Source organism: Protomyctophum parallelum (genome assembly GCF_964188405.1).
Source record: "Protomyctophum parallelum genome assembly, chromosome: 5".
Lineage (NCBI taxonomy): Eukaryota > Metazoa > Chordata > Actinopteri > Myctophiformes > Myctophidae > Protomyctophum > Protomyctophum parallelum.
In genome coordinates, this window is record NC_139702.1 from 28,575,049 (window position 1) to 28,600,734 (window position 25,686).

The following is a 25,686-nucleotide window of genomic DNA, read 5'->3' on the forward strand; positions in this document are numbered from 1 at the left end:
ATGACAGATCAGAGGGCGACCGTGACAACAACAACAACACATTGGTTTCCCAGCATTAGAGAGCATTACACCTTCCAAACTATAATTCTGAACATTTTATATACATTTGTGTAGCATATAAAGCAAACGATTGCGTGACAAGATAAATAAATAAATACAATAAAATAAGCTCTGCGGTAACAATGTGCATGTTCTTCACGACCAAATTAATACATTGCAAAATAAAATTACAATGACAAATAAATACAAATCATTTCTACAGGTGTTTGGCTCCATTCCACCTCTGAATAACACGCCGTTTTGGCACTTTATAAGACCATTTGTGTCTGTAAACTTAGATAGAAAGATTCAGTCCATCTTTTGTGTATAGGAAGGCATCAGTATAATTATGCTATAATGTGTGTGTGTGTGTGTGTGTGTGTGTGTGTGAGAGTGTGTGTGTGCGTGCGTTTGTCCCCGTGTGTGAGCGTGTTGTCTCATTATCATGTCCACATAGTGTAACTATTATCTATTCAAACACAGTACAGTATATTAATTTATTCTCTACATTAGAGTCTGTGTGTGTGTGTGTGTGTGTGTGTGTGCGCGTGTGCACTCGTGCGTGCGCGCGTGCGTGTGTTGTCACAGTTGGCCACCGGCAGAAACCCTCTCACAATGTATGTATGTGTGTGTGTGTGTGTGTGTGTGTGCGGTTTCACAAGGGCAAACGGAACGATCCGCTGGTCAGTGTCCAATCAACCAATCAGTTTTACATTGAGTGTCAATTAACAGCAGAACCTCTCTACAGCGTTGTCTCCTGTCCAGGGCCGGATTGGGACGAGCCAGCAGGGCCTGTACTGTATGCTCTGTGACAGGACGGAGAACAGTGGATTAACAAAGGTTATACGTGTTCCCTTTCCTTCTGGGACCACCCACCATTTTGCAACACGTTCAACTGTGATGCATCCTGGGTATAGCATAATTTCCGTGAAGTATTAAACATTTGAAACTATAGAGCCACGATGGTAATTGCTGTCTGAAAAAAAGATTCAAAATAAAATTATATATATATATATATATATATATATATATATATATATATATATATATATATATATATATATATATATATAAATAAAGCTCTGCTTTTCTACATCTTAGTATAGTCAAAAGTACGGTATAGCTCACCACTGCTCATTATTAAATCGTAGCCTTCCGCAGTGTAAAAAAACCCCACTTGTTCTTGGTGGTGCACATGTCAGTAAGGTAATTCCAGGTTGAGTAACTGCCACAGGGGCCACGCAGTATTTCGACAGTTAGGGTATGAGGCATTCACGTACGTGGCTGCATCCTAATATCTCACCGCCGTTCCACTGTCTGATATGGACTCACAGGAGATGAGCAATGTGAAGTTACATTCACACAGCTTTGCAGTCTCAAATCCCATTAAGCTTTTAATTGTGCGGGATGAGGAAGGGGGATTTGGATTGCATTGTTGTTATGAAACTAGACTATCCATGCACAGAGCAGTGGTGTCTAATCTTTGCAGCATCACAACTGTTCCCACCATAGACCTCATTGTCTGGATTTCAGAACTTTAATTAAACAGGGGCAAAGAGCCATTTTGTTATTCCCAGGGAGCTTTTGGCACATCTGCAGTTGAACTGCAGAGGCTTGGGTTTGACAGCAACTACCGAAATGTCCGAAGGGAGGCAATCAAAGGGCTTTGAACACCATATGCCATGACTATTGATTTGTGTTTTTCAATAAACCCCAAAGCTTCAAAAAATAAACCTTCAAAAGTAAACTTTCATAACAATAACTCCTTGAGGCAGCTCCCATTATTGTCTACAACAGTATAAAACCCACATGAATACACTTTTGAGATAACAATATCCATTTCCGTTTCCCAAATGAATAAAATGCTTGTTGCCTTTTTACCACAGATGTTCCGCCAAAAGAACACTTTCCTCAAAAGGAAAATAAGCTTGACATTAAATGCAAAGTAAAAGGAGTTTGTTACCAGGACTGTTCTCCCAAGTCGAGACACGCAGTGAATTGTTAACATTGTCTCATAGCTGACAGCTTACATTGGTGTATTATTGGTGTTATATATGCTCCTTTAGTTACATGCGCCCCAAAAGCACAAAAAATAAATAAATAAATAAAATAGAGTGGTTTCCAAATGTACCCATTACGGGCTGTAACTCTGTGTACAAATGGAACCAAATTGGAACCATTTGGACAAGACACAAGACTATATTCCTATTCCTCAGCAGTATCTCCACTGAGAACCTGCTGAGGCTGTCATCCACTCCTTTTAGCCCTTGAAGCTACAATCTGGAACATATTTTGAGTTTGTTAATACAATGTGACTGACACCGTATGTGCCCTGGTGGCCTGTAGTAGGATTATGATCATTTCAACTAGACGGCACACTATTGTAAGCTACAATAGATGTGCCCCCATCTTTTTTGGACTAATAATGCAATTTCAGCTCCTCTATATCTATTGGGACAGGGCCACGCCATAAAACGTAAGGATTGTAGCTATAATTGACTTGAGGAGAGGAGACAAACTAGGATATCTTGCCATTTTCTAGCGCAGTGGTTCTCAAAGTCGGATCCAGGGACTCTCGGGGGTTCCTTGAGTGGGTTTCAAATGGACCCTTACATGCCTTGTAACTTGAGAGTTATGGGGGCCCTTGAAATAAATACCATGGTTCTCAAATGTAGCCCCTGAGGACTGTTGAAAATCACTCCTGTGAAGATAGAGGAACCGTACTGCTGAAAACACACACAGCAGGGGGACAAATATATACCGTTTGGTCGACATAAAATAATTGTAAACAATTATAGATAAAGTGGAGCAAGGCTTGGTTACCATGTGGCTGCACCCAGTCAAACACAATGCGCTCTATATTGGGGTAAAACTGAACAGGCTGAACAGTAATGTGCTTGGACATTAAACAGACCCAATAGACCATTTGGTTTGGTCAATGAAACTGAAAGTCAAACTAACCTGCTTAAAAACATTCATAATTGCACGGTACTGTAGATAAAAAGATCATTAGTGCTGCCATGGCAACTATTGGACATGAGTGATTAATACACTATATAGTAATGTGCTAATGAATACAGTATCTGCACTAACGTTATTATTCCCTCTGTTCGGGGCAATGCCTCAGGCTAAGGGCAGGTACCCACATGGTCCAATGTTTACGTCCTACCAAATTAAGCCGTGCCTTTTATAAAAGTCTGCCCTAAGCCGGTGCTAATCAAAAGACTGATTGGAAATTCGCAGTGCCCAATACCGCGGCAGCTGCCAGTGGAATTTGAACAAAAAGGCCGAAATAGAAAAACCCGGTCCTTTATCAATGTGGCAGCTGTCCAACTGGGAGCCTGGGGAGTTTAAGTTCCAAAATTAAGTTCTATTGATCTGATTGCAGAGTAATGACGTTCCCTTGACATTCCACCGGGTGTCAAAAGCCCTTCAAAGGAATTTGGGACCGTAAGAGAAATAATGATTTTCCCTTCTAATTGATCTGGTACAAGGCTATTATGTTTAGTATGGCTGGTTAGGAGCATTGAATAACACTGTAGTGTTTATTTAATACTTACAGATAGCTCCAAGTTAAGTTGTTCCCATGTGCTATACTTCGAGACAGCTTTATCTCCTAGACTGGAGTGGCCTTTTGAAAGAGAGCCCGCATTCCAGAAATGGATAACATTATAGGTCAAAAGGAAAATGCCACGCTGTGCCGTGTCTTTCTCAGTGGAGCTCACACCTCCAACAGAGGATGGATTCCAGCCCTGTCTGGATGATGATATCAAGGTTAAAAGCTTTGGAGAATGCACTTCCCAGAGACAGACAGTCAGACACTGGGGCAAGGTCTTGCCTGGCCAATCAGACTCAAGCGGTGTGAAGTAAACCCAGCAGGCCTGGTTTCTATCTAGCTACACCTTAGAGCATGGGTTCTCAACCCGTGGGGGGGGGGGGGTAATTGTTTCCCCAAATAGTTTTCAAATAAAATAAAATAATAAAACATTTTTTTTTTTTTTTTGCAACTGAATGGCTGGAAAAAGGAAATGAAGAGTTTACATATAGTACATGCATACACCTTCCCTAATGTATATCTGGTTTCAGTATTTATTTACGGTGTATTGTCTCTATTATTAAGGTTATTGTAGCAGTCAATTTATATTGGGGGTCGGGAGGGGGCGGGGCGGGGGTCCCGAGACATTGCCAAAGCATTTCCCGTCAGAGCCCTGGTGGACCACTCCTGTGTGGCGGCAGTCGCAGTGTGCCGTCAACAGAGGTGAAATAAGGTTAATCGCCCCTGATGAGAATTGGGTACGAGGGAAGACAGTAGAGAGACCGAGAGGGGGCCGGCTGTGTACTATCATTAATTTCAATCAAGCTCTCAATCTGCCGGAGTTAATAATATCAGCACGCTCCCTCGACCTAAGACAATGGTACAAGACCGCCTACGCAAAATGACTCACTTAATTTACCCCATTAAGCTGGACAGGTTGGGGGGGCAGGGAAATAACACTACACGAGCAGGAATTAATTAATTACAGGTATCGTTGTAAATTGTATTTATATCTTAAGTTGTCAGTGGAGATGGTTGAATTGCAGGGGAGATGACTGCATGGGCTGGATATCAAGTAGGGAGGATATACAGTAGATGAGTGTTTTGACAGGTAAAATAGTAGGGGAGATCTGTTTAAATCCGTGACATACATTAATTCACTAATTAAGTTCTAATTAACATTACTGGGTTTTCATGTGACCACTTTCAACCTTGTGTTCCTATTTTGGACATGCCAAGCTGTATAGGCACATCATTTAGAATTATAGAAATCTTCCAAAATGTCAAAAATAGCAGATCTACTGTAGTAGCTTGACGCCATCGTATGACAAAGTAATAGGGTAATTAATAGCAGCAAGCTTTGCTCCATTTTACTTTTGAAGTACAAAACAAAAGACACTGATTAAAAGTTACAAACATAAAAAAATATCAATTAAATCCAAATCCAAACCATTATAATAATTACTAAATCACTTTTGATCATGCATAATTTCAAGGTTTGCAATTTTGATTTTGAGACCATTGCAGAAGAAACTGAAATAACAAAACCGGTGAAATCATATCCTCTCTGTCTATTTCTCTTTAGGGCACTTTGGTTCACAGCAGACACCCACGTACCTCCTGCACAACTCCGTTCTCAAACCAAAACGCAGCCTGTCTAACCAGAGACCAGAGTATAGGCCAGCGTGCTGCAGAGTGAAGACTCATCATGGTCTGACTCAGGGAATCGCCCTGGGCTGTCTCTCTTATGGTTAGTTTTATGTCTCTGTGTAGTGTGGTGGATACTTGACTGGAGTTTAGGTTTCTATTCGGTCTTGCCTGAGGCTGATACATCTCAGCCAGCGAAAAAAATACACAAACTACAATGAACTCACAAACCCCTTCATGCCGCGCTATACATAAACCCTCTGACCCCCGCTCCGCCCCTCACCAGAGCTTGCAACTCCCTCAACGTGATTATCGACTTATTTAATATGGAAGCCGACGCCCCGTCTTGTGAATTCTGCGCAACTAGCACTATTGAAATGTAAATGTCCCCCCTTCGTAGCTTCCCTTATCAAAAGAAATGTGCTACACCTGTAAATAAGAAATGGGCTCGGAGACAAAAATGCCTGCGAGCCTGGAAATGGCTTACTTCACACTATCGGGGAATAGGCGAGCACGCGGCCGTGCCCCGGCGCACACAGCGCACGCTCATACACAAGCGCACCGTTTCCCTGACTGGGCTGTTATCTATATGCAAAGTATCTGTACTAAACTATCCACATCGCTGCCTCCAGGCGGACAGAACATACCGGACCCCCCACCCCCACACACACGCACACGCACACGCACACGCACACGCACACACACACACACACACACACACACACACACACACACACACACACACACACACACACACACACCTACAGTTAAACATGGCTAGTTTTCTGTATCGAATCAATGAGCATGCTGCAGACCAAGCCGCACGCACGTACGCATGCACGCACGCACACACGCACGCACACACACACACACACCATGCACTTTCCTGCCGTTGTCCGTGGTCCCCCCCCCCCCCCCCCCCCGCCCCATACGGTTCCCCCTCCACCACTTCCTACTTCTTCTTACACCAGCTAATTACCAGGAAGAACAATTAGCACAATAAGTATCACGCCCTGTAATGTCCTTCCGGCCTTCCCACGCAGGCTAGCTCTAACACAAAAGGGGCCTAATTCCTCCCTTATTATCCCCCTAAATGATGCTTCTATATAGGAGAGCCAGGTGCTGGCGGTGCGCTGGAATGATTGTTTTGTGAATGGGCTTTTGATGGGATTAACGGAGAGAAGGACGGTGCTTAAGTCAACGGGGCTGCGTTGGGAGCGATAGCTAAGCTATACTGTGTATGCTCATCACCACCTTCCGTGTGGTCATTAAAGGAGATTCAAACTGTCAACGGAGGCCTGCGAGGACCAAAGTGCCCGACAGGCGACAGGGAGCCTCGTTCCTTCCCGATTCCTTTTCGAATACCTTCCCAAAAAAAACAACGATAGAAACCCCCCCAGGCGGATAACCTCTTAACTGTGGATCCACTCTACTCTAATGCCCCATCGTTTCTGAGAGCTCACTGGAATCCTGCTACATTATTATGAATCTATACTCTGCGTCGTCTCCCACTATCTATAAGTCTGCTGTCGCATTCCAACCCTTTGCCGCTCTCTTCTCGTCTCAACTTTGAACCTCGTGTACCATCAGCTTTCACAGCTTCTGCTGGGCAGACACGCCCTTCCAGTAGTCCAAGATGTCGTGAAGGTCCTCGTCCTTGGCGAACTGCACCTTCTTGCGCAGGGCGTGGCCCGCCGCTATGTAGGAGGCCTCCTCGGCGCGCGGGTTCTTCTTGTACGGCCGGAAGCGCTCCCAGATCCTCAGTGTGCTCTCCGAGGAGTACTCCGGGCTGGAGGAGTATCCCGAGTTGTAGTTGTGGTGCTGCCGCGAGGGCGAGAGCTGGGCGTAGGCGGCCGTGGCGTCGCCGCGCTTGTTGGAGCGCCCGAGCGGCTTGAGGAACGACACCTTCTGGGCCTGAGACGGCGGCGAGTCACTGGCGTTCCCCTCGTAGTAGAGCGCGGGGAATGAGTGGCGGTGCTCGGAGCAGTGGTAGTCCGGCTGCACCTCCAGGTGGTGATGCTGCTGCTGCGGCCCGCCCCCCGCACTCACCACCCCTCCCCCGCCCCCGCCGCCGCCGTTGCCGCACCCGTGCCCCCCTGCCCCGTTCACGCCCACCACTCCGCCCCCGTTAATGTTCCCCATCCCGTTTCCGCCGCACCCCCCTCCCCCTCCTCCTCCTCCCCTGCCGCAAGAAGGGCTGCCCTTCTCCGGAGGATACTTGCCGGGGCTGCGTTGATGCTCGTGAGGCGGCACGTCGACACCGTACACCCGGGCGGACCCCGCGCAGGACGACGGGGTGCCGCAGCGGCTCTTCAGGGCCGCCGCGACGACGGCCGTGTCGGCGCTCAGCTGCCTCTGGAGGGGCCGCACCGCGTTGGCCGGCGGCGGGTCCCGGTACGGCGGGGAGAGGAACCCCCCGCCGCTGATGCCCGGCCGCTCAGACAGGGGCAAGACCAGCGGCACCGGGGCCATGGACGGGTGAGGGTGAGGGTGAAGCTGCGTGTGAGCCTGCGAGTGAGGCTGGCCGTGGGGCTGGGGATGAGGCTGCAGGTGAGGCTTGGGGTGTATCTTGGGGGAGGAGGACATGACCTGGTCCCCGGGGCGGCATGGGGAAAGGGGCAGAAGGCCGCGGGGAAGGGAGGCGACGCAGGCCGGCGGCTGAGGGGAAGAGACCGGCTCGGAGGTGCCGCCGACCGCGCTGCAGGCGGAGGCGTCGAGCTTCAGCGCGTCGATGCAGTTATTGATGATCTGATTGACCTTGTCCACCTCCTTGGCGATGGTGGAGATCTCGGACACCGAGCCGCGGTCGTCGTCGTCGTCGTCCGAAACCGCTCCGGCCTCCGTTCCGTTCTCAACCCCGCAGCCGCCACGCATGTCCACCGCCACTTCGCCGCCCCCGCCCACTCCCCCCCCCGCCGTTACGCCTCCCTCCCCCCCCGCCAGCGGCCCCGCCCCCGCCCTAACCTCTATGTAGTTGGCCTTGCCGCCACCCATGGCCTCGGAGAAGGCACTGGCCATTTTCTCCACCTGGGGCAGCGTGGAGAGGCGGGAGGAGCTGGTGTTGGTGGAGCCGTGGAGCATGCCCGTGCTGGAGGTGGTGGACGTGGGTAGCTTCCCCCCGGTCCCCCCGCCCGCAGCATGGTGGTGCTGGTGGTGTGCCTGGACGGCACCCGCGTCGTTAGCCACCGCTGCCGCCGCCTCTGGGCCGTACCTGGAGAAACACGTGGACTGACTTTTAAAGGCCTGTTCATAGTCTGGATTTTGGGTGGTGAGGTGACCACCGCTCCGGTGGTGAGCTGACCACCGGAGCTGAAATAACGTTGAGCGGTGGTGAGTAAAAACAGGGCTGGGGCGGTGGCGGTGGTTTGCTCTTCACCGCGGCTCGTGATGTCATGTTGTAGTTCGGTGGTCACCTCACCAGCCAAAATCCAGACTATGTCTGAGCCTTAAGGGTCACTGCGTAACTATAAATACACTCTTAATAGAGACCAATTAAGAGTCGATGAGTTTGATTTTGCCCTCTTAGTGACAGGATGACATTGAATGTGGTGGGCTTATTAAAGCTCAATGGAACGACTATCGGTATGAGAAACAGAGTGCCTATAAAGCCTCAGTGACGTCTAGTGCACTGTTGGGAATTTGAAATATAGATTTCCAGTTATTTCTTTTCTATGAATCACAATAAACAAACAACTAATGAGCCGCCGAAGCCCACAGCATAAATCCTTCAGAGGAAATCAATTTCAGTGACAGTATTATTAGCCCTGAGTTCAGCCAGTATGTGACGATGTGTTGGTTCAACTCCAGTAGGACCACACAACATCTGAATGGCAGTCCACAGAGAACGCATACATACATATGTGACCACATTTGACTGAGAGACTGCCATTGGATTCTTTTTTTTTATTTTAGCTTTTTCATGTCATATATGAAAGCAGGGGATCATAGCTTCAAATTGATATATTGGTTGTTCAGTTTGACCCACCAGTTTTGGAGATATGGCTTATAGAGTAATGTCTTGCAGAAAACAGCGAGTTGAGAAAAGAGGCTTGAAAGGTTCACTTCTGTGGTCTCTAACATTACACCTAGCTACATGTTTAAGCATTTATTTCATATTTACATGTCGATTTCAGCTCTGACACTTATTTCAGACATGTAGTATGTGAAGAGACTGCCTGTGCTACTAACACATTTTGGGAAAAGAAAAAAAAAGTTTTTCTCCTCTGGTGAAAAGCTGGAATGTGCGCGAATGTGTCTCTCAGTCAAATCTGGTCACAAATATACAAATAGAAATCTTGTTTGAAATGACCAAACCTGCCTGCCGATGATGTCACTGACAGGCAGATTTCTGAACTGTCTATAGCCCTCTTGAGAAAGTACAGAAATGGTGCGTGCCATCTTATAATTATTAATTATAAGATGGCAATAAGCATGCGATGCATACGTGAGAACCGATTATATGAAGATATGTTGAAAATGGGTGAAGTGGTCTTTAAAATGTCAATGTTTGTTTTTCAAATAGCAAGCTATGCTCATGAGTTTGACTCAGCGACTATACTGTATGCTGTTGCTCACAACCGTATTGATGCACAGAATGAGTGGTTAGTTGTTTGTTTTTTTACTTCAAGCATGCAGAGAAACATATGGCGGCCCACATGTCTATTTTTCTGAATGATCACAACCAAACAAAACATGTTGTTCTCTATCGTATCAGAGACTATCTCTCCACCCAACATATTTCATATGTATGGGGAATGTCCCCACCTCACTTGTGACGTGGATACCTCTTTAAGACACACCAGTGCACTGGCACGCACGGGTATATAAGGCCCAGGTGGTGCGTGATTACACTGCTTTTTTGATCTCCACCGAGCAGTCCAAGACGTGGTCTCCTCAACGGAAGTGCAGAGCAAGTTATCAACAATAACTGCATTTTTTAGACTTTTTGAAAAGCAACTACTCACGAGTTCTGGCAGCCGGATTAATCCACTGCTGGAGGCAGGTTAGAGAGCTGGCGTGGATCGCTCCTCTCTGGATTGCTGTCACACAGCTCGTTTGTAGGTATAGCAAACAAAAACAGGGTAACACCAGCCAAAACACCGTTACAGGCGTATTGCTGACATAGTGTTAGTTTACGCGTCCTGTGGTGTAGCCTGTCTGTCGACCTGTGGGCAGGGACACAGACAGGACCATTGGCTCTGTAATCCTGTAAAGCAGCGGAATAATCGCACTATACGTTTGTATCACTGGCTTGGTGTCAGTTAACGCATCCGTGATGCATATTCCGTGGGCTGGAGTGGACCTGCGGTTGGCGCAGCGAAACATCAGCCCCGCTATAGGATCATTGGCTCTGTAATCCTGTAAAGCAGTGGAATAATCGCACTATACGTTTGTATCACTGGCTTGGTGTCAGTTAACGCATCCGTGATGCATATTCCGGGGGCTGGAGTGGACCTGCGTTTGGCGCAGCGAAACATCAGCCCCGCTATAGGCTTATCATTTAACACAGCATACTATACACTAGTGTATAGTATACAGGCGTATTGTCGCTGGGGCGGCTTCCGCGTCTTTGGTGCTGTGTTCTTTTGCTTCGCCTCGTGAGAGACAGAGCTCCCTGGGGTGTATTGCGGCTAAAGCCGTTCACACACCCTGGTGTAGACTGCGTGGTAGAACCCGTACGGACGGGGGAAGCCACGGAGCAAGCTTATCCTCCGAACCGTGGGTCCTGTCAGTCATAGACAGGACGAGCTAATTCCACAACAAACAAAGTTTGGTCTCCAGTGCACGGTGATATATCGTAGGGTAAATTGTTGCCTGGAAAGTCGAGGGAGACTCTCATAAATCCCTGTTCTAGTGGCCAAACAGTGGAAATTGGTATACGTATATACACTATATAATGCAAAACGTTTGGAGCAGAGTGTTTGTCTCCAACTCAAACACTCTGTGTCTCAGTGCAGCTAGGAAATTCAGGTGCAACCTCCTCCAGAGAGAGAGAGAGAGAGACTATAGAACTCAGCTGGCTGTTGTTTAGTTATTTTTCTATTTGGAAAGATCCCCATTAGCTGATGCCATGGCAGTCAGCTAGTCTTTGGGGTCCACATGAAACATGTTACCGAGAAAAAAAAAAAAAAACAACACATGAATATCAATATGTGACTGAGAGACAGCAGTGTAAATTGCACATAGGGTAAATTGTGCCCTCACTTCTCAAGCACATTACTATACTCCCCGTTTTTTGAGCATGTTTAAGCAATTAAATTTGTATATATTTAATATAACATATTAAAATAATAGTGTATATAGGTATTGAATTAAATGGAAACAGCAGGGGTTTCTCTGGGGCTGCGTGGGGCACATATGCCCACAGAGGATGGCCATGACCAGTGGGTGACCTGTGGGTTCCCTGGTCATGCTGATAGCAGCTCATGAAGATCCTGACTCCTGTATGTTTTTCTTCCTCTTGCCAGTTGAGGCTAGGAGGAATGAAGGAATCCGACGGCCATATAACACACTATACAGGGGTATTGCTGGCGGGGCGCCAGTTTACGCTCCTGTGGTGTAGCCTGTCTGTCGATCTGAGTGCAGTGACACAGACAGGACCAGTGGCCCGGTAATCCTTAAAGGCAATGGAATACAACGCACTATATGGGTGTATTATTGGCATGGCGTCAATTCACGCATCCATGCTGCATATTCTGTGGGCTGGAGGGGACCTGCGAGTGCGCAGTGAATATAGTTGTGTATATTCGTACGTCTCTAAATGTTTTGATGAATTGAAGATGGTGGGCCCTATTGTAAACAAGTGTAATGCTTTATGGTATCGCCCACTCTCTGTTAACAGTATTTGTATTGAGTTGTACTCGAAATGTACTGTAATTCTGCAAGCTGTTAGTAAATCAGTAAATCAATCAATCAAAACAACAGCCCGGCCAGGCTATAGCATTAAAACGCACTATACAGGCGTATTGTCGCTGGGGCGACTTCCGCATCTGTAGTGCCGTGTTTTTGCCTCGCCTCGTGAGAGAGAGCTCACTTGAGTGTATTGCGGCTAAAGCCGTTCACGCACTCCGGTGTAGACTGCGTGGTAGAACCCGTGCGACGGGGGACGCCACGGAGCAAGCTCATCCTCCGAACCGTGGGTTCTGTCATAGACAGGATGAGCGTATGGCTGCCGTGGCAGTCAGCTTTCCGCGTTCAGGTGTAGTAGCGCACTATACAGTGTATAGGACGTGCTGAGTCTGCCAGGAGCAAGCCCTGAAATCACAGCCATTTGCACACTACTGTATATACGGCGTATTGCTGACCGTGTCAGCTCACGCGTCCGTGATGTAGTTTCGCCAATGTTGGCAACTCGAGTGTGCCGCGGCTGTCGGGCGGAATACTCTGTACGGTGTATCACGGCAAGGCCGTTCACGCACCTATAGGTGTAAACTTGCATGGTATAATCCGGTTACCGGTTCGAAACCACAAAGTAAGCTCCTTCTCATCCCGAGAATGCACTATGGCTATCTAGGCACAGCTAGTCAACACAGGGTTATTCTGTCACTGCTTCAGCACCGGCTTATATGTGGCACTTATGTGACCATTAGGGCCCGGACATTATTGAGGAGCTGCAGCGACTGGCTTTCAGGCTCCCCAGGCAGTGGCAGCAGGCATGCTATTGATGCCCTTTGGTGAGGTGCCGTCTGTGGCAGCCCCAGGCCAAGCTGCGATAGGAGGACAAGCTCCCCCACGCTGCCTATTGAGCCACCGGCCATGTTTGGCCAAAAGGCCAGTGCTTTGCTACAGCATCCTAAGGAGGCTGTGGAGGTGCACAGGAGGTGCAGGAATGCTCCGGCAAGGCCATGAGTAGCCTGCCTCGGTCACCCCTCAGGCTGTGCAACCCCAGTCAGGTTTGGCAGTTCCAGGGACCTACGGGTCCGGTTACAGGCCAACCGGCAGGGTATGGCTAAAATGTGCTCGGCGGGCTAAGCCCATACCTCAGTCCTGACAGTTAAGGCCCCAGACCCCACCCGCTGTCTCTCGGGACAGCGGTTGTCCTGGAAGACAATTCAGGTGGACCCCTGGGTGGGTTCCACTATGTCTTCGGGAGGGTGGGGTGCTGCTTACAGCACTCCCGGCAAGGAAGGGCTGAGGGTCTTACAGGCCATCCTCCAAGGCGACTGGCTTGCCATGCTCGACCGGGGATGCTTATTCTCAGATCCCGGGTCTGACGCACTGACCGGCTTGTCTTAGATGACAGAACCTTCGAGTCCCGTGTCCTCCCATTCGGCATATGTCTAGCCCCCCGATTGGACATAGTCCTTGGCGGGAGGGCCTTTGCATCCTAAATTGGATAACTGAATGGTGTGTGCTCGCTCAGAGGTGCAGTGCCACAACAACGTGGCCAGGCACCTGCAGCACTTTGGGCACCTAGGCCGGCACCTCAACAAGAGGCCTTGCAGGCGTCAACTCTCACAGTCCGCAGCGCTCCTCGGCATGTGTTAGAGGGCAAAGCAGGGACTCTGTCCCTTGCTCTAGTGAGTCGGGCCACCCTCAGGTTGTGCCTCCGCCCCTTAGGGCTGAGGGCAATCATGGTGCACTTTGTGCCTCCGGCTCTTCTGAACATGCAGCCAGTGCATTATCTGTCATTCACAGTCATGCACTACGTGGGCGTATCGTTGACAGCGTCAGTTTACACGTTCCACGTTGTTCCAGCGAATTCACACTGCTGTTCACACAGCAGAATGTGACGAGACTGTCAGGGGTGAGCAGAACCACCATAAGGTTGTATTACGGCATGGCCGTTTAAACACCTGGGTGTAATTCTGTGTGTTGGAGACCGGTTGAGCTCCCTCCTCATCCAGAGGTAATCGTGTGGCTAGGCCAGGGATCTGGCAACATGGCGGGCCGCTGTCCCACACAAGGGCGACACAATAGTCACCCAGTTGGTCCTCATACCGTTCATCCCTCACACAATAGGCCAGCAGTCCCTCCTCGGGGAGTGGTATTGTCTGCCTTACGGCATGAGCCAATTAAGCCCGTGGAGACTTGGGCTGCAATGGCTTCTCACAGGACAGCATTCTTGCTGTTAGCACTGCAGTGTCAGCCACAAGAATGTCTCTGTCAGTGAGGGGTGCTGCCGCTTCCTACATGGCAATGCTTAGGTGTTGTCGCCATCAATCCCTGCATTTTGCCTACGGCCTGATCAGAGTGTGAGCCAGTCAGTCTATTGATTTTCACCCTTCCCACCCTCCTATAAGCAGGGTGGTGGAGCAGGGTAAATGGGCCTAACTGTCTTAGGCAGATAGTCTCCAAGACTGGACTTCACTCATTGGCTTGTGAAACAATCCAGCAGGCATATAGGTGGGCAGGCAGGCCAGCCCCAACGGGAACATGTGCACATTCCACACAAGGCCTCGCTGCCGCATGGGTTTACGGCGAGATGCCCTCCAATCTGAGTTTTGTGGGACAGCCTCTTGATCGATGCTGTCAGCATTTATCAGGTTCTACCATTATGTGGTATCAGTGTGGCATCCAGCACCCTTCTCACTGGGTGTGTGCTTAGCTCCGCAGCATAAACGCGATGGGAACTATGCACAAAAACGAAGGCCATCCACTTTTTACTTGTAAAACCGTGATGTGACATAAGGATCATTCCGGTTCAGAGAACAGGGCTTCAACAGTCAGCTGACCGAGTGTTCGGCAGGCTGACTTGAGCGGGAGCGCAGGCCCTGCAGACTGCAGTAACCTCGTTACAAAGAAAGGAAGAGCATTTCCTGAAGGGTGCCCTGAGGCCCAGAGGAGCTCAGGTTAGGGACCCAATCAGGCCCATCTGGGGTTAGCTCCGGAGGCTCTACGACCTTTAGTCAGTGAGCGTGACATGCTCAAGACAGCAGTCTTGTCGGTGTCACATCTGCAAGGAGAAATGGGGGAGTTGCGAGCTCTGTCAATCCATAATGAGCTCTGCAGGCCTATGCCGGATGATGGTATAGTCTTGCCCCAAACCGGCCTTTCTCCCCAATGTTTTCAAAAGGGCACGTCTCAATCAGGTGATTGAGCTCTGTCCTACCATCGTCATACAGACAGTAGACATACAGAGACGGAGTCGGTCCTCACTCTGCCCTATTGGAGCATTAGATTCGTATGCCAGGGCCACACAAGGCCCACAGAGTAACGAACCAGCTCTTTGAGTGCTTCAAGTGAGAGTGCATGGATCACAGAGGTTATCCAGCACACAAACAGGTAGGAGTACCAGTGCCGCCTGGAGGGCAGGCACACTCCACCTGGGGACGCTGTGGAAAGGTGCGTCTCTGACAGACCTGCACAGCGGCGACATAGTCTACTCCGTCTAATGTACATTCACCCGGTTATACCGGCTGAACATGCAGCATTCGCTCCCTTCGGGGAGTTGGTCTCGCATGCTACTCAGCGGTGGGTGTCATTGTCACCTTCACCAGTCAAGCCAGCCTTGCGTCTAGTGGGCTGGCTTGGGCGGCCCTTCACCCCTGTGGTCTCTGGCCTTAGCGTCTTGCAGGGCCGGGCTCTGGGTGGCGCCTAGCGCCTGAGCATTTGGCGGCGGATGGCGTCTGGCTGTCCGGCCGTTCCAGGGGTTGTAAATACATTACATTGAACATACATGATGAATCATTCCAAATTCAGTATGTGCTGGGTCGAAGCCCACTGGTGTTGTCTTTGGGGTTCTGGGACTGCTTCGCTTCCTCACGAGGTGTCTTACAGAGTTCCCCATACATATGAAATATGTTGGGTGGAGAGATAGTCTCTGATACGATAGAGAACGTGTGGTTACGTGGTAACCTATGTTCTCTGAGTGAAGAGACTATCTCTCCACCTCGATGTCGCTCAGAAGCGGTGTCGATCAAGTAAACCAGTGTAATCACGCACCACCTGGGCCTTATATACCCGTGCGTGCCAGTGCACTGGTGTGTCTTAAAGAGGTATCCACGTCACAAGTGAGGTGGGGACATTCCCCATACATATGAAATATGTTGGGTGGAGAGATAGTCTCTTCACTCAGAGAACATAGGTTACCACGTAACCACACGTTTTCTTGATAATGACTTTTTCATCGCACACAATCACAGGAAAACCACCATGAGTTATTAATGTGTGATCTCCTCTACTTCCTCCCCATAAAGTTATACATGAAACTTTCATTTCAAAACTGCTGTCGCTTTTCAAAGTTCAAACTCTGTGAGAGTCAAACAATAAAGCAATATTTAAAAAAGCGCTTCTTACCTCATCTCTATGATGGTCTTCTTCACGCTGATGGCCTTCTCCTTCTCTTCATGGATGCGTCGCTTCCGGAGACAGTAATAAACTACTCCCAGCACGATGACCATGCCAAAGAGACAGCCCAGGATGGTCATGATGTAGTGGGTGGTGGTGGAGGGGTTGGCGCGCAGGTCCTCCGGACCCAACGCCCTCGTGGCGAAGAACAGACAGGTGTGGTTGTATCGCTGGGACTTACTCGCCGACACCACACAGAAGGTGTAGTTGGTGTGAGGCTTCAGCTTGTCCAGGGTGATAATCTCCTTCTTGTTTTTCAAGGGCATGATGTCTGCGACAAACGTGTGGTTGTACTGGGACAGGATGTACATCTTGCTGTACGGCAAGGGGATCTGAACCATGAGAGAGGCGGTCCAGAAGGACACCGTCTGAAGCTTGATGGAGATCTGGTGGTTCGTGGGGTCGGCCGTGGACGACGCGGTGGGCTGGTGATAGAGACCCTGATCCGGGTTGTCCGGGCCCATCCCGGAGCCGTCCATGTCCGGACGCAGGGAGGGTATCCCGGGAATGATCATGCCGTCCCGGCAGATCGTCGAGAGGATCGAACGAGCGTTCCTCCCGTGCCCGGGCAGGGGACTCAGGAGCGGGTAGCCGAACATCTCCCGGGGGGTCTCGCACTGGAGCCGGTCGTAGGTGTGGGTCACGTTGTTGAAAGCCTCCAGCCAGGACAGGAAGCTGTACAGCTCGCAGCCACAGTGGAAGGGGTTCCCCGCCAGTTCGCACACCATCAGCCTGTTGAGGACCGTGAAGGTGGAGGGGTCCAGTCGGGCCAGCTTGTTGGAGGACAGGTCCAGGCTACTGAGGCTGGGGCACTCCCAGAAGGCATTGGTGGCAATGACTTCGATGAGGTTGTGCTGGAGGAAAAGGCACTGCATGCGGCCCAGGCCTCGTAGCATGCCTTCAGTTAAGTTGGTCAGCTTGTTGTAGCCCAGCTGGAGAACCTGTTCAAAACAGCACATATTAAGCATGTTTGTTGTAACTTAATTTGGGTTACATAGTTAATATTTTGTGACATTTCATTGCATAACGGTTAAAAGCTGTTTATTTCATATTATTAATATTTACAGTTTAAAAAGACTTGATTGAGTTAAATTTTATTTATTTATTTACAGTCGTACATATGTACATTGATTTCATTTAGAATTGCTATTTCTATTTGCATTCATTACAGCGTTTACTAAAACTGCATGTCCCATGATGCCTTGTGACTAGCGCCGGATGTCCAGTGAGAAAAGCTGGGTTTTCTTTAGTTTGTTGTTGTTGATGCATGTGGATGTTGAGCAATACTAGCAGCCAGACCCAGTAGCCGAGAGAAAACTCGTACGGGAAGTAATGCCAAAGGATTCATATTTTCTGCACTATTCCTGTACCACTTTTTTTCTTATATAAACCGAAACTTCATTCCCATATCCCAACGTCCTGTTCAGTCTTTTGATCCCATATCCCGACGTCCTGTTCAGTCTTTTGAGTCTAATAAGCTACATTAATGTTTCCATTTGGGGCATTTAGCTGACACACTTACCTAGAGTTACTACGAATACCGGTGACCTTAAAGCGGCACAGTGCAAGTCATCATCAATCGAAATCGGGGATTAAAAACGGATAATACCACAGTCAATCACACCTAATTAAAATGCTGCACATTTATGAGCATCGGTGGCCTTTACCTCTTTGCTGCCACTGGAAAGTTTTCACACTTTGTGTACAGCCCCTGCAGCCAATGTACACAAAGGGCTGTATTTTGCGTGTCTTAAGTACCAGGTCTTATTACTTAACACTTAAGACCTGGAGGCATGATCAATGCGATTGGCTATTCTGAGTGGCCAAAGAGCATTGACCACGCCTCCAGGTCTTAAGTTAAGTAATAAGACCTGGTACTTAAGACACGCAAAATACAGCCCAAAGTGTAAAACTCTCCATGCAGTGCCAGCTTTAATTTTATTTCACAAGGATAACACTTTGAACAGTACACACCGAGATATCATGGTTTTAACATGGCTCCTTAGTCCTTACAGTGGTTACAATGCTTCTCGCAGTGAACTAAATATCTCAAAGTAGCTACAGTAGGTTGTCTGATCCATTCGTCTACGCACTGCCACATAGACACGCATGAGTAGAACCACTTGCGTTCTACTTCCTATCACATGGCTGTGTGTTTACGTTCACCAATGCAGTGTGGTTTCATGGCTTGTTACATTTGAATTCCTATAGGATGAGGATTCACCGTGCTGCCCGTTTACATGGAAACAAAACAGGAAAGGGCGCACACCAGTGTTGGTGAGGTGCAGGCCTAAGGCAGTAAATGAGTAAAAAGGAGAAAAAGGTCGCATACACGTAGCCACGATGCTGTATATTTATTGACACGAATCCAACGTTTCATTCCCTGAAGAAGACCTCCTAGGTCGAAAGGTTGGATTCTTGTCAATAAATATACAGCATCGTGGCTACGAGTGTGCGGCCCTTTTCTCATTTTTGCCCGTTTAAATGGAGACACGAGGCAGAGCGTTTTAAAAGATTCCCACTCTGGAAGTTATGTTAGGTCGAAAGGTTGGATTCTGGTCAATAAATATACAGCATCGTGGCTACAAGTGTGCAGCCTTTTTCTCATTTTTGCTCGTTTACATGCTGGAGACACGAGGCAGAGCGTTTTAAAAGATTCCCACTCTGGAAGTTTTCAATCACCCGATAACGTTGTTGCCGTCTAAAACGGAAGGGACATCTAATATTTTATTTTTCCGTTTTCTCTCGAGAACGCTGTTTCAGCGTCGATACACATTAATTTGAAAGTCAAGACGACTCCTTAAAACAGGCCATATGCACTCAGCCACACACATTAGCCTAGAGTAAATCAAACGGAAGTAACAATCTCTGAGTTCTGCTTTTATTTGCAGACCTGTAGGTTGGCCTGTCCGGCAAAGGCCCCGTCCTCAATGTAGCTGATCTCATTCTTGGTGAGGTTGAGGTCGGTCAGGTTGGTGAAACGATACATGGAGGTGAAGAGCACTGCTTTCAGCTTGTTCTCATTCAGCCTCAGGTCATGAACCTGCAGGATAACGTAGACAGGTTAAGTTACCACTGACAAGTCATCATCATCATCATAATCATCATCAACATCACAATTTTAACCAGAGACTGCAAGCATGTCATCTAAAGTGGCAGCTTAGCAAAAGATATATATTTTACAAATATGTGGAGCATGTCCTTTGTCTGACACCATCTTATGGGCTAGCACTGACAGGCATGTCAAACTGATACGGTTGACTATTATTCAAGCACAATGGCACTGGAACTGCATTTCATCACAATAAATCTGCTGCTCGTTACTTGGAATGGATTCACCTTGGCAGCAACACTTGCTGTGTGTGTGTGTGTGTATGTGTGTGTGTGTGTGTGTGTGTGTGTGTGTGTGTGTGCGTGCGTGCGTGCGTGCGTGCGTGCGTGCGTGCGCTAAATTGAGAGTAGAGTTTACACACTGCTGGTTGTTCATGTCAGTGTGTAACTTCAGTATAGGCTGCATTCACAGAATACCATAACGATCATCTGCATCTGTGAGCTTGTAGATCGACCATTTCCATCACTGACATGAAATATTTTAAAAACAAGATAACCATAGGGGACGATTAGGTATAGGGTTTAAGTGGTTAAAATTGTTGATCAATTTGCTTGAGTCTCAAACTGACATCCAAATTACACTTTGGAATAGAGCACATAATATAGTCTGTGGGTGTGGGTATACATTTGTAACACTGCCAAACAAACATTTATGTTATTAGCGGGGCACAGGGCATCTTTCCATTCCATTTTGCTTTTATGAACTCCCTTTGCAGTAATTATATGCAAATGATACAAATGGTTTGGTATACCATTGACTAACACTGACAAATGTGTGGGGTTAATGGTGTAAGCGACCTACCAATCTCGTATGAATTAGAAAACACTGCATACCGTCATATAGTCTCAGACTCGGACCCTAATGTCATGCTAATGTACGGTATCTAGGAAATATTAAAACCCCTAGAGACATTAATATACCTTGCAAATTGCTAGATAGTGTCTACTGTATATATACTGACCGTGTTGTTGATGTGCTGGGGGATGGTCTCATATGGTGGCTGGTTCTGGCTGCAGATAGCCAGCCAAACATAGCCCTTATCCCCCTCTATCAACCAGCAGTCCCCTCTCGCCGAGCCGGGCAGGTGGAGAAACACCAGCATAGGGATCAGGAGATAGAGGAGAAGGGAGGGAGAATGCAGTCTGCTGACCATGGTTTATATAGGGTAGGATTATCTCAGGTTGTCGAGAGGGTAAAAAAAGAGAGGGCTGGACTGTTTAAAACTAAAGGAGGGCTAAAGGAGAAGGGGTAAAGTGGGCTGGCGCAGTATAGGCAGAGAGAAAGGTCAGCGATAAAGGCGTCTCTCCACTGTGATTAGAGCTGAGCGAGCAGCACGGCGGCAGGATGGTCAGTCCCCATTTTAGGTGTTTCACTTCGAAGGGTTTTGGCCCCTGCAACTACTCATGTTCCCCCAGCGGCGGTGTCCCTCGACGACATAGGCGTGGACGTTCTCGGAAAGTTAGGGTGACCTGCATGAGAGGAGAGAGAGAGAGAGAGAGAGAGAGAGAGAGAGAGAGAGAGAGAGAGAGAGAGAGATTATATGATTAAGAGTAGGCAGAACATTGTAATACACTTCATATATTCCCAGATGGTTGTGAATTAATTGAGTTCAAGTCTCAATTGTGCATAAAAAAAAGATACAGATACTCATGCCACCCAATCCCTTGAAGGTAATGCACCAAAGTAATAAATCTATTAGCTGGCATCGTTATTTCATTAAAATGTAATAGTCACAGACATATATTTTGACATGTCAAATGAAACCAGGCTTTTTCCTGCCCTGTAATTATTCGTGTTCATGAAAAACAGCCTGATATAAAGATAAATTGCAGTGCTCAATGCTCAGACATTTGCATACAATGTACCAATAAAAATGGAAATGGGTAGAGTATGAAAACAGCACTGCTTGTCATTGTCATATTTACAAGGTTCACTAGTTTACAATAGTCGTTAAATTAGCCTGTTTCACCCTCACATAATGAAACAATAATAGTTTCACAGGTGCAGTTTATACAGAGAGAAAGGAGACACACGGGCTAATTGTGGAACAGATGATGGTTGTTGTAATTTGCATGTCTTTGTAGGGTGCTAACTGACACTTAGCTATTACCTCCCTCGGGGGATTAGTCACGGATTAGGTCCTAAACCGGCATAAATTATTATGTATCTCATAAACAGGTGTAGACGGTTTAATTTGTTTCCAAAGTTTCAATCCATTCCCAAGGTAAAGTTATCTCTGTGTAGCTGCAAATGCATGAATGACAGAACCAAGAAATAATACATATATGTATACATAAGAAATAGCTTTGACTATACGGTATGTCTGTGCCAGGCCTGACTGTGATAAAGACAAATGTTCTTTAACACGCATGCATGCACGCACGCACGCACACACGCACGCAGGCACGCACGCACGCACGCACACACACACACACACACACACACACACACACACACACACACACACACACACACACCTATCTCCTTGCCCCTAGCATGTACCTCGGTTAGCCCGCAGTCAGCTCTCATTTAGCTTGAAGTGCATTCCTAGCAACTCGCATGGCTCTCTTCAAATCACACATTGAAAAGTGACATTGACAATTCAATTCCTCCACCGCAGGCATTCAATTTGACTTTGACCCAACGATGTTGTCATCATCATCGTGTGTGGTTAAGGCACGGTTGCACACACCAAAAAAGCAATTCACTGGAAAGAACGCTTGCGACCAGTGTCACCTTGATACATTTGAATGAATAAAGCCATGATTTTTGTATGCATTCACTTCCAAAAGGAGTCGACTTTATCTGACGTAGATGTAAAATGAATGGTTAATACCAATGAAGGTATAATGCTACATACGGTATGTTTGTAATTGTAGCACTGGAGTGGGTGTGCATGGATCTACAGAGTCTGTCTTCATGAAAGGATGTGTTCTGTATTTTGTTCCATAAATTAACCATGCAGTCCAATTAAATTAAGTTTACTACATGCTCTCTCTCACTATAGTACTGACCCACACCTAGTTTGGGCAGCCAGGGGGTCCCACCCAAGATCGTAGGCTGTAGCATTTATATTCTAAGAACCCCAATTTAGGACAAAAGAGGTTTAGGAGGTTTGGGTGTCAAATGACCGAGCCCTCTGCCTGTACTGTTTGTTATAAAGACCCAGTGAAATGTACTGTATTTACGTTGTACGGACGAGAGCCGTGAGGCTGCCGGCTGGCTTGACCATAATGGCTGATCATAACTCTGAACTCTGAATGATCTCCGCCTGCTTCTGCTTCAGAACTTCTTTGCACAGCCTAATCATATTATTTGGACACATTTTTACTTTTTACTGCTCCATTCTCTCATCTCTGTGAAGAGAACTCCAGCTCCAGGTCTGGCCTGATAGTTTTACTCCTGGCATGGTTCCATTTCTACTCTCCTTCTCTGTGATAAATCCATGCAATATATATTCTATTTGAGTAAAGTGCAGAATCCATTGGAAATCTGCCATTATGAACACTAACTTCAGTCCTGTGTGGTCTAGCCCCCCAATGTCTTTCTGCCCAGATAAAACCAAATCAGTCGAGCGACACTGGGACACTCTTGTTTTCTGTAGGTATAGAGTCACAATAGATGTGAAATATTCTCTCTCTGCACACATTGTGTACTCCATGTTTGAAGCCATGTTTGCCATGTTGAAGCCATGTTTGCATGCTCTCCATGTGATGGAGTGTGTGTGGATGTATGTCTACTGTATATAGGCTCTGAGCAGCAGGAACTGACTGTATATACAGGCTCCATGCAGCTGCACAGGGGGAAAGACTCACATCAAAGACATCAGTGCCACAACAACCCTGGGGACTTGGTCATGAATTCATCCACTGGACTGTATGACATAAACATAACAGAGGGCAGGCACCAGGGGAACATGCCAGAAAACCTTCCCCACAAACACATTTTAACTATGAATATGGATGGTTCCTTGGCGATATCAATGTGGCCAGCATGTTCCTAGAGATGTTTTAAGCTATGTGTGTTGTCTGTGCACGTGTTTAGTTAGTTGAAAAACGTATACGTTGTTGGGGTTGGATAAATCGATTCACGCAAGAATCGTGATTCTTATTTATAAACGATTCAAAATCGCACAATATCTTCTCCCAGCATGTGGAATGACCTCCTGTCATTCACTTCCAATGCTGTTCCAATCCATCTCAGTCTGAAACATATTCCTCTTCAAACTTGACCTCATCTCCTATAGCTCTTATACTGCTTATCTTTATCTCTGTGCACGTCCTGCTCGTTATCTATGTGGACATCCCATAGATACGATCCCAGGTTTCATGCCTATACCTGTTTTCCTATAGTTACAGCTCATTGCACCACAATAAGCACAAAATTACTTTCTTAGCACTTAGTATTCCTGCGGGACCACCTAATGTGTCGACGGTTGACTTTAAAGGTTCATGGCAGTAATTTGTACTCTTTGGACAAGAATGCCTCAATTGTAAATATTGTCCAGTCATTGATTCGTTCAGCCAGCCAACTAGTTCACCAGCCTATAGTGTACTTCTTGTGCAGAGTGCAATGGGAGCAGAGCGCATGCAGTAATTCCATTAGCGCTATCGCAGCCAGAGACCTACAATGCCAACCACCTCAAGCGCTGCTTGCAACATGTTCAAAGCATTGCAAAGTTCCTCCAAACTCATTTGTTCTCTCCATTCCCATCTCTCTTAATACCTTTTTTTGTATTCTCCCTTGGGGTCTCTCTAGATGCCCCCTCGCTCAGTCTTCTTAATTTTCCTCCTCAGTACCTCTCTATGGTTAATCTATTTCATTTTTCTTTCTCTCCCATTTGTGTTTCTCAGCCCTACAGTATATGTCATTTCTTTCCCTCTTATATTCTCTCTCTCTCTCTCTCTCTCTCTCTCTCTCTCATTATACTTAATCTATCCCATCTCTCTCTCATATTCCCTGCTCATCTGTGGAAGCGTGGATTGCCATCTCTTTCTCTCCCCTGTTGTTCGGTGTGTTCACAACATCTGCTGCTGCTTCTGTCTGCCGTGTCTGCCAAAAGCCCATAGGGACCCCGGATAACAGATAGTGTGTGCCGAATGCCGATGCTGTGCATGGGCTTTCATCTGTGCACAGTGCTCTGTGGGTTCTTGGTGGTTTTGTCAGTGCAAACTGTAATGGGCGTTGGGTGGAACTGGTTTCTGGTGCCGAGTGACAAAGGGAATGTTGCCGTTTTGAAGCCCATAAAAGTCAGAGATAGTCCCTGCCAAGTCACGAGTGAGCAAGACACCAGATTCCAACCTCTGGCTCACTGCCCAGGACCAGGTTATTGTTTGACTTTTTCTTCTCATTTTTACTCTTTCAGAAAGTCTTTTTCTGTTCTTTCAGCTGTTTTTCTTCTGCAGTTTCTGGTTGTGTAAGCAGTTTTAGAAGTGCTGTAAAAGTTTTACTTGGACGTTTGTTCAGGTGACGGTGCCTCTAGGAGGACAGAGGAAAGGTCTCCTCCGGCTCGGTCCCTGCAGCTCCTCAGGGCATTCTGTCAAAGAGTGAAAAATAGCAGCTCTACAAGCTCACATCCTGTCGAAGTGAAGACACCGCCATACGTCTTTGTATAAAATAGGTCCTCGAGTGGTTATTACAGCGTCACACTGTCGGTGTGTACACCTGAAATGATGTACTTGCAAATTAATGTATTCTGCGTAGTTGTTTGGCATACAGGGATGGGATTGCGTGGTCGTATGCACACGCATACGTGCGCCTGCTATACCTCTGTGTCTTAATTACTTTTGAGCCGAAGCAGTCCCTTCCCTCCAGCACTGCACAGCAGGTGTTTTGAAGAAACAGCTCTGCATGGGAGAAACGCTTCGTTACCCTGACTGGACCGATGCGCGACAGGAAGGGAACACTTTTCACAATGTCATTGCTCTATTCTTTCTCATAAAGAAGTGCCAATTTTGACAGCAAATGTTGCTGTCAAAATCCCCAAATCCCAACATACTGTAGGGATGTCAGGCTCAAAGTGGTTAACGGACCATGGTCATGGACGAGTGTATTACTTCAGCCG

The 25,686-nt window shown here is 47.4% G+C and overlaps 1 protein-coding gene across 1 annotated transcript; it reads right to left on the minus strand.

The window, feature by feature from the left end:
• Positions 1-6,814: 6,814 nt before the first annotated feature.
• On the minus strand, positions 6,815-20,775 carry LOC310859383 (protein phosphatase 1 regulatory subunit 29-like; the record flags this gene model as incomplete). The annotated part of the gene is made up of 4 exons (XM_083765902.1): positions 6,815-8,432; positions 16,460-17,451; positions 19,404-19,553; positions 20,584-20,775. 4 exons carry the CDS (start codon positions 20,773-20,775, stop codon positions 6,815-6,817), a joined length of 2,952 nt encoding a protein of 983 aa, XP_083622028.1.
• Between the last annotated feature and the right edge of the window lie 4,911 nt (positions 20,776-25,686).